Here is a 9,572-nt window from a genome sequence, read left to right as displayed (position 1 = left end):
TTTTTTATTTGGGACTGGGGAATGGTGGAGAATGATCTTTTGTGGGGAGTTGAAGAATAGGAAATTACAGGGCAATCAGGCCTTAACCTGGCACTGAAATAAATTTGTCGGGAAACATTTTTTCTGGGTTCTGCAGTAAAATCAAGGCCGTGACATTTCCAAAACATAGAATAGACCTGCTGTGCAAACGGATGAGCTCGTGAACCCAGTAATCACACACACACACGCGCACTCTCCCTCTCTCTCTGGACCGCTTTCACTGTGTTGCCAGGCAACAGTCAGGGCAACGCTAACACCTGCCCCCTTCCGCCTTCGTAAACGCGGGCCGTCTCACTTTGCTATTGGCTAGCGCTGCAGTCAATCGCTGCTGATCCGTCAACGGCTACGGAGCGCTGGGCCCCGGCCTTCGATTGGCCCGCCGATGACAGCCGCGTCCATGGCGATGCGCAGGGCGGATTGGCGCCTTGCACCTGTCACTCGGGGGCTTTAGGGCGGGAGGCTGCTTGCGCATGCGCCGCGGGGGCATTGTTGGGTTGCATTCCGTAGTTCTCCCTTTCCTCGGCGGAGTGAATGTGGGGAAGGGCTCTGTGGGGGGCGTTTTCCGTTGTGGCTTCTTTTTTTTTTTTTTTTCTTAAGTTGTGAAGATGCCGGTAAGAGTCGAGTCTGATTTGTTACTTATTTATTTATTGTTGCCCGGCGTTGGAAGCGGGGCGCTGGCATGCCGGGGTGGGCTGTGGGAGGGATGGAGACCGGCGGCCTTCTTACCAAGGGTCCCCTCGCGAGCCGGCGCGCGCCTTCGTTTCTTTATAGACAACGATTGCCCCTTTCTCTCTGGGCTGTGACAACTGTGCTGGGGCGCGGTTTCCAATAACAGGGCCCTTCACGTACAGTAATCAGATGGGTTGCGTCGCCTTTCAGCGGTGGTGGTTTGGCCTTTCTGTTTATTGAGGTTATTTATTATAAGCTTCGGCATTTAAAATCTTTAAGTGAGCCTGACGGTTTTAGAACAGTTGTTCAAGCTTTGATCGTTTCCATGGTCGACTACTGTCACTCTTTGTGTATCGGCTTATCAAAGCGATGATTGTGTGCATTGCAATATTTACAAGATTCTGCAGCAAGAGTGATACATGTTTCAAAATATGAGCATATTACACTGACTTTGCAGAGGCTACACTGATTGCCAGTATCTCAGAGAATACAACTTAAGATATTGCTGTTAATTATGAAGATGGTCAGGGAAAATTTCCCTAGCTACTTGGCAGGATTAATAGGTTCCAGCAAGGGACCTGAGATTCCTGGTATGCATGATATAAATTTACAAGAATTTATTTTATTTATTTATTTTTAATTTTTATATACCGAAGTTCTAGTAGGGACTACAAATCACTCCATTTGTCATCAATTTGTCTGATATGATAGAACGCTTACCAGCGGAACTTAGGGTTATTTCGGACTCTAGGGTCTTCTGAAAAAAAAATTAAAAGCGATTCTATTTAAAGAAGCTTTTATCGTTGATTTTTAAAGATGTTTTATTGTACTGCTATTGTTTTATATGTTTGTACTCTACTTAGTATTATTGTTATATAGGTGATAATATATTTTGTTTTATATTGCACCTTCTTCAGAAACACTCAGATAGTGCTCAGATAAATGTAGTAAAGCTGGTAAGTCCCATCACTGCATCTGGGTAAGACTGGAAGTCTGGTACATGAAGGACCTAGAATGGTCAGAGGTCAGACTAGTTGTGGGAGGAATGGTAAATAGTGGAGTGCATCAGGGATTAGTACTGGGACCCGTGTTGTTTAACATATTCATAAATAATATGGAAAATGGAGTAATGAGTGAGGTGATCAAATCTCAATACAAATTCAAAGTTGTATGAGCAAATTATGAAGAACTGCAAAGGATGTGGCAAGGCTAGGGAACTGGGCATCGAAATGGCAGAGGCAATTTAATGTGGGCCTGTGCAAAGTGATGCACATAAGAACAAATAATCCCTTCACTACAGGCACATAATGCTGGGTTAATTATTAAAAATCACCATCCAGGAAAAGGACCTCAGCGTCCTTTTGGACAATATTTTGAAATTCTCAGCTCAGTGTATGAAGGTTGGCAAGTAATGGACAAATGGGGGCACTTCCAGTGGGATCTGCTAGTGCACAAAAATGTAAAAACAAGAGTTCTTCAGTTGAAGAAAAGAATGGGGAGCCAGCAGAATAGACATATTGTCTCAGAGGTGGCCGAAAGATAAGCTCGCTTAGGTATTCCCACCTTGGTCAGTGGTGGGAAGGGAGCTGAGAAGGATTGCAGATCATTCAGGGACAGTTATCCTGATAGCCCCAGATTAGGCAAAGTACCCGTGGTATGCGGATCTGGTCAAGATAGGGGAGCCATTAAGGTTCAACCAGGTAAAAGGTCTACTGAGCTGAGGGCCATTGACCATAGAGGATCCAGCACAATTCTGTCTTACGGCATAGTTTTTGAGAGGAAGAGACTGTTCAAAAGATGTCAGGGGCCAGGTAATATTTATAGAGAGCAAGGAAGAGGTCCACCTCGCTGACATGTATCAGAGTTTGGCAGACCTTTGAGAGACGGTGTAGATGGAGGAGGGCTGCCACTTGTTTTTGGTGTTTGCATTTTAGTTGTACAAGTTATGATGGCGATACGGAATATAAAACTCGACAAATAAATAAATAAAGATATTAGGCGTCTTTTTGTTTCTGGTCCTTATTGGCTGCCATCATCTGTATTTCTCTGTTTTGTTTTGGGTTTTTTTGATAATGTTCAGGATGTCCTAAATAAAACCATTTGATTTTAAAGTAATATCTTTTCAGTAAAATTGTAATTATCCTGGAATTTGGAGTTTATTCATCATGGTTTTAACTTAGTAAAATTATTTAGTTCTGTCCGTGGCCAGATGTCTGACAGTAAGTATTTGGCTAGTGGCATTTTTTCACATGCTAGAGAGAAAATATTTGAATTAACTTGGGGGTATTAATCTCTGACCCCAGAGACTACTACTGTGTAGGCCTTAACATTTGGTCTCTAACATTCATTTCCCTAGGCTTCTGAAATTGAATGTGATAGGATGACAAAAATGAAACATTTTAAATCAATGCCGATTGTTATACAATAGAGCTGAATATCACACTCATGAAAGCTGACAGTTCAGGGATATCATGGCGATAAGATGCTTAGGTCTCAGAGAATCTATGCAGTAGAAGGACAGAATCCCCTTTTAAACATCAATCCTTGTTCAGTGAAAAGAATACAAATCCTTCCCTGCCATGACCATTAGATGGCATGATGACATGATTACTGTTTAAGATGGGAATCGCGTCTTCACACCCTGTGTGGTTTGTTTACACTAAACAGCTTGTGAAGGCAGCAAACAAACTGGAGATGATACACAAATACATCATTGTAAAAGGTAGATATTAGGTCCAGTGGTATTTGCACAGGAAAGAGTGTCTTTCGTTTCATATTCAATCTTGCAGAGAAGTAAGCATAAGAAGTAAAGAATTGTGACGTGCAAGGAATACATATATTTAGTAGTTACTCTGGTTTGTGCTTCTGTCAGTTGGAGTAGTTGCAATGAGCTAAAGACAGTTTGTGGCTTTTTTTTCCTGAATAATATTTCAAATTTCATAAATGCTTTTTTTTTTTTTTTTCTTGCTTAGATCAACAAATCCGAAAAGCCCGAGTCCTCTGATAATGTGAAGGTTGTGGTTCGATGCCGACCTCTGAATGAGCGGGAAAAGGCCATGTGCAATAGGATGGCAGTCAATGTGGATGAAATGCGGGGGACCATTACTGTGCACAAAGTGGATTCTCCCAACGAGCCGCCAAAGACTTTCACATTCGACACCGTGTTTGGACCAGAGAGTAAACAGCTCGATGTCTACAACTTAACCGCCAGACCCATTATTGATTCGGTTTTGGAAGGATACAACGGTATATGCTTTTTTGCTATTCGAAATTATGTTTCTTATCAGAATCTTTTACTTTTGATGGCTCTTCTGTTCTAAAATTACATTTATTTCTATGATCTGTATTTGTGGTGGCAAACAAATGTTTCTACAGTATCTTTAGAGTTCTCCTACAAATTTCAGATAGAAAATGAGATGTGCTTCATGCTGTCCGTATCATTCCCATGACAGATTAAGTGTAGGGTTTTTAAACTTTCTTGGTATGTGACCAGTCTACAAAGAATATTGCTGGGATGCTCATGAGAAACCTGTGCTAGCATTACATTTATCCTATGAAAGCAAAACAGCATCAACTTAACCAGCTTCCAGCTGACCTCAGGAAGGCAATTTACAGATTGAGCCATTTCATGAGATGACTCATTCTTATTTTATCAAAAAAGGCATTAAAATAGTTTTAGTTCAGCAGAAACCAGAGCAAAAGGAGAAGCTGGGACAAGAGTAGATTAATAATTTGAGAGGAAAATAAAATATTATGACTCATTTGAGTAAATAATTTTGCAGAATATTGTACACTGTAATACTCTTGCAAATGCTCATTCGATGCAGATGCTGTTTTATAGACATTTTTTTCCCCCACAGTTTTCATTGCAGTACTTTGTAGATTGACATGGAGCTCAATATTGATTCTGGTAGTGAACAATTCTCACATTCCTTATTGTAGAACTTAATCTGTCAGCATTCCTTGGTTAGTAGAATAGTTTAGTTCACTTACCTGGACCACACTTATTTTTCACTTGACGTATAGTTAAGTTCTGGAATTTGTTGCCAGAGAATGTCGTTAAGGCAGTTAAGTGTAGCTATGTTTAAAAAAAAAAAGGTTTGGATAAGTTCCTGGAGGAGAAGTCTATAAACTGCTATTAATCAATAGGGAATAGCCACTGCTTGTTGCTGGCATTAGTAGCATGGGATCTGTTTAATGTTTGGATACTTGCCAGGTACTTGTGTCTTGGTTTGCTTGTTGTTGGAGACAGGACACTGGGCTTGATGGACTCTTGATCTGTCAGTGTGGCACCTCTTATGATACATATAAGCAGTCTCTGAGGTCTCCCTGTTCCCTCCAAGGCCTACTTATTTATCCACCAGCTCAGGAAAATGCTCTGGGACCAAGAATACCTTTGAGTTTCTTCTGTCCATGTTATCTACGGGGTTTAGGTACTTCTAACAGGAAGACCTACATGAACAATGCTTCATCATTGTTGGCGTTAGCCAGACCAGTTGTAGGCCAGCTTCACAGAGTTCCAAAGTATGAATAATCCCAACCCACTACAGGAAGTATACCAGCTTCTATCTTAGCTTCCCCTACTGGGTCAGGTTTTGTTGCTGGCATCCATGGATACAGGCAAAGGTCACAGTCTTCTCATAGTCAATCCTTTTCTTGCCCAGTTCCCTCTGAATGAGAGAGTTTATGCTTCATGAGTCCACCAAGACCTGAATTGGGAAATCATCCAGCTCTATTAGAACCACAAAGGTTGAAAAACCCTTAGTGGGGAAAGTTCACAAAGTTGCAAAAATGTACAGGTTGGCATCCATCAGATCATCCCCCAGGTGGTGACAATCCCAGGCAAAGTAGCCTCCCTCTCTACAGTAAAAGCAGTATGGGGGGCCTGGGTCCTGGAACGGGCCTGTCTTGCTCTATGGCCTACCATAGGAGGCTTGCATTCATACTGCAACACTTAGGATCCTGTGAGGGCTGCTTCTCTTTGTTCTGGTATTGACTACTTCCAGGGCAGTCTCCAGTGAGCTTCAGGTGCCAGTGTATCCACTTCTGCATAGGCTAGTCCAGCCCGTCCAGGAATTGCTCTAAGAGGACTTGTTTGGCTATCTTCCCTTCCGGCTGCAGCCATTTCCAGCTGACCTCTTTTAACTGATAGAAAAGGCTCCATGGACTATCCCTGGGCTGGGTGTTTCCCCGCCGGAACTGTTGCCGATATACTTCCGGAACAAACCCAGCCCTTTTGAGGATGGCGGCTTTAACTTCAGCATAGCTGACTGTTTCGTCTGGTTTGGCAGCTTGGAAGACAGCCTGGCTACCGCCTGCAAGCAGATTGCCTAGGTATGTAGTCCATGTGGCTTCTGGCCAGCCTGTCAGTCAGGCAGTTCTCTGAAAGAGGTCTTCAGAAAACAGGATTTTCTCCTGATGCCATTTTACCAGAGACGGTGGTCTCCACTGTTATGGCAGCTTGCACGGCTTGTGCTGTCTGGGTCGGTGACAGCTATTGCTGATTTAAATTGTTCTTGTAACATCTGCTGGGTATACTGGTTTTGTCCCTCTGTGAAGGTCTGTAGTAGTCTCATCTCCATTTTGGCTTAGTGTGCTGTGGTATTGCAGAGGCTTCTCTTCCCAAAGGCCCTTTACCCTGTTATAGAGCATAGAAAACAAACATCTCTCCCATTTCCTCAGGGTAAGAGAAAGAGAGGACAAAAAACCAATCCTAGCCTGTTTGGCTTGTACTGACTACAGTTCTCTAACTGTCCAGGCAGAACTACCCCCTCTTAGCCAGGGCAGCAAGGCCCCCCCCCCCCCCCCCCCAAAAAAAAAAAAAAAAAAGGATTCCCTCTTTCTTTTGGCTTGGGCACCTGTTCTGTGCAGGCATTAAGAGCAGATAATCCTATTGCTGTAGGAGTGGCCACAGTTTGGGACACGTACCAGAGGACAGAAGAGTCTGGATTTTGCTGTCCTTGATCAAAACTTTTTATTATTTAAAAGGCAAAAGAAGCAGAAAGGTCGGCTTACTTAGCAGTGCTTAGAACAAAAAGGTAGCAGTTACACTTAAGCAATTTTAGTGTAATGCCTTCCTCCTTCCCTCTGGAGCCTGCTACTCATCCCCTCAAGATTCCCTTCTGGTGAGCACCTTAAGGTGGAACTGTTCCCCTAAGTTGTTCTGTGGGTCTCTTATCTGCCCATTTTTTACATGCCTATGCCTGCGTGTGAAAGTGAAAATAAGTGCCTATTTTTGACATTTATAAGATATGGAATTCACGAGTAGAGCTATTTTTCTCTATGTAGTAGCCTGTCTGCAATATATCCTGGTTTGTTTGTTTTGGCAGACTGATTATAAATTCAAAGCCTAACACTTTGGATGGGATAACAGATCAGAATAATAAGGGCATATCTGATGTCACATTTTGGGACTGTTGCAAAGGACGGATTGAAGCATGCCATCTATTGCCTTCGTTTTGTACCTGCCTTAGAAACGCAGAATAAGCATCTTGTGAATTAGTAGCTGAACGGGAGATTATTAATTTAGGTAGTCAAGCTTTTATAAACATTTTTCCTCCCTTTGTAACTCGTCAGTGGACCCCTCAGGTGGTGTGGGTGACCCTTACTGTCCCCAGGGTTGGCTGCACATCCTCAGCATCAGTGGCTAGCCAGTAGGGTCTAAGGCTTTTCTCTCATTCTGTCTCCATGGGGGGAAGCTTAGTAAATCAGGCCATGAACACTTACTACAGAGATCTTGTATGAACTGATGCATGTAAAAGGTGTTGTGAAAAACTGTCATCTACTGATATGTAATAAACCTATTTACAGAAGCTAGAAGTGTGGCTGAGTATTGATTATTCTGTTTTGCCTTAGGGGTTGTGGTCATTTGAACTGGGTGGGGTACAGAATTGCATGGCCCTTTCTTTGGGAGGCTGTCAAGAAATGGGCCAGAACAAACACAGCATAGTTAGTTAGATTTTCTGTGAATATGTCCGGGTGCGGAAACTTGTTTTACAGCCTTCCAAATGCAGGAGAAGGGATGTACTGGTAGTGCCTTCCAAACTAGAACGTTTTTTCAGATTTAGCAAAGCAAGATTACTAGATGTACTCATTATTTCATGCTATTTTAAGCTTGCATGTTGTAATGGGATGTTTTTTGTCAGAAACGGTGGTGGTTCCCTGATGACAGAAAGTCGGTATATAAAAGCCTTTAAATAAATAAATAAATAAATGACGACAGAGAGATGTATTCTACCATTCTTTATTTTAATGCTGTTCAACAATGTTTTCAGTCTAGATGGTGCAAGATTTGCAAGGATTGCATTTAAAACTGATCACATTGCAGGAAGGTTGTTGAATTAATCATTGCTGAGCAGCCTATAATAAGACCATAACATCTTTTAAATGTCTTTACTGTTTGACATTTTCTGTAGTTTTGTAGACAAATCAATAGATCTAATCCCTTGCTAACTTAAGGAAAAATGAACCTGTAGGTTCCTGCCAGTACAGTTCTATCTATCTATCTATCTATCTATCTATCTATCTATCTATCTATCTATATATATAATTTTTATTTTTTTTTTAATATAAGGTAAGTAAGTAATTAGGTATTCTAATACCTAGTAATTATTAGTTTTTGTCCTATATTGCAGGAACTATCTTTGCTTATGGTCAGACGGGAACAGGAAAGACTTTTACTATGGAAGGCGTTCGAGCCATACCTGAGCTTCGGGGAATCATCCCAAATTCCTTTGCCCATGTTTTTGGGCATATAGCAAAAGCGGAGGGTGACACAAGGTATTAATTATCTTTCTCACATTCTTGTTCTGCATTTTGTACTTGTCAGAGACTTATTGACAGCACAATAAAGTTCTCCGCTTTATCCACAGAGAAAGCACTGAGACGAGGCATTGTGGCCTTCCTAACCTCTTGTTCCAGAAAAATGCTTTGTCCCGTTGTTGAAGGAAACCCACTGCAGAGCTGGCAGTGTAGCTTCGTCTTCCTGCTTGCTCTTTTCTTGGCCAGTTTGGTGACACAATTTAAATGTGCAGTCTGAGCTAAAGTCCTCACCAGGCAACCAAAAAAGAGAATAACTGTGCTAGGCCAGTCCATTGTGTGACCCTGGTATCCATATTTAAAAGATGTTTATATATCAGGTTGGTTTTTTTTTTAATTTGCAGATTCTTGGTCAGAGTATCTTATCTGGAGATATATAATGAAGAAGTGCGGGATTTGCTGGGAAAAGACCAGACACAGAGATTAGAGGTATGAAAAGCTTATTTAAAAACTGCTTTCTGCATAAAACGTACGGGTCTTCTCTTTACAAAGCATCGTATGTTTTGAAATCTGCCACATTTCCTAGAACTGAAAGTTCTACTGATTTGTAGCTTCAGAACAGCATGCTGGCCACCAGCTCTCACTTCCTGTCAGGCCGATACAGTACAGTTAACCCACGTTTGGACACGCGTTTTCGACACGCTAGCTTTACCCTTTATTCAAACCCGCTGACAGCCACCGCTCCTGTCCAAAAAGAGGCGCTAGGGACGCGCTAGTGTCCCTAGCGCCTCTTTTTACTGCGGGCCCTAATTTAAATATTTTTATTTATTGTATCGTGTGCACAGGACACTGGCCTGTGCACGCGCCGGGAACTTTACTGTATCGGCCTGTTTATGATTCCTAGTGCTTCTTCTTCACTCCCTCACCCATTTTGGTTTATAAACATAGAAACATGACAGCACTGTTCCACCATCCACCACCCTCTCTGTAAAGAAATATTTCCTAAGACTATTCCTGCGTCTACCCCCTTTCACCCTCATCTCATGACCCTTCGTTCTAGGGCCTCCTTTCCATTGAAAAAGGCTCACCTCCTGTGCATGGAAACC

General features: G+C 42.2%; 1 protein-coding gene across 2 annotated transcripts in view; it reads left to right on the top strand.

Annotated features, from left to right (window-relative positions):
• Nucleotides 1-585: 585 nt before the first annotated feature.
• The window catches only part of KIF3A (kinesin family member 3A), a 33,632-nt gene continuing 24,645 nt past the window's right edge, over nt 586-9,572 (top strand). For both annotated transcript variants that reach the window (XM_029583650.1, XM_029583649.1), the window contains exons 1-4: nt 586-650; nt 3,681-3,954; nt 8,343-8,487; nt 8,871-8,955. In XM_029583650.1, the coding sequence (XP_029439510.1) occupies nt 645-650; nt 3,681-3,954; nt 8,343-8,487; nt 8,871-8,955 (510 nt within the window). In that variant the 5' untranslated portion in view covers nt 586-644. The remainder of the gene's footprint in view (nt 651-3,680; nt 3,955-8,342; nt 8,488-8,870; nt 8,956-9,572) is intronic.

The sequence above is a fragment of the Rhinatrema bivittatum genome, chromosome 18 (genome assembly GCF_901001135.1).
Source record: "Rhinatrema bivittatum chromosome 18, aRhiBiv1.1, whole genome shotgun sequence".
NCBI lineage: Eukaryota > Metazoa > Chordata > Amphibia > Gymnophiona > Rhinatrematidae > Rhinatrema > Rhinatrema bivittatum.
This window is presented reverse-complemented; position numbering and strand designations above follow the sequence as displayed.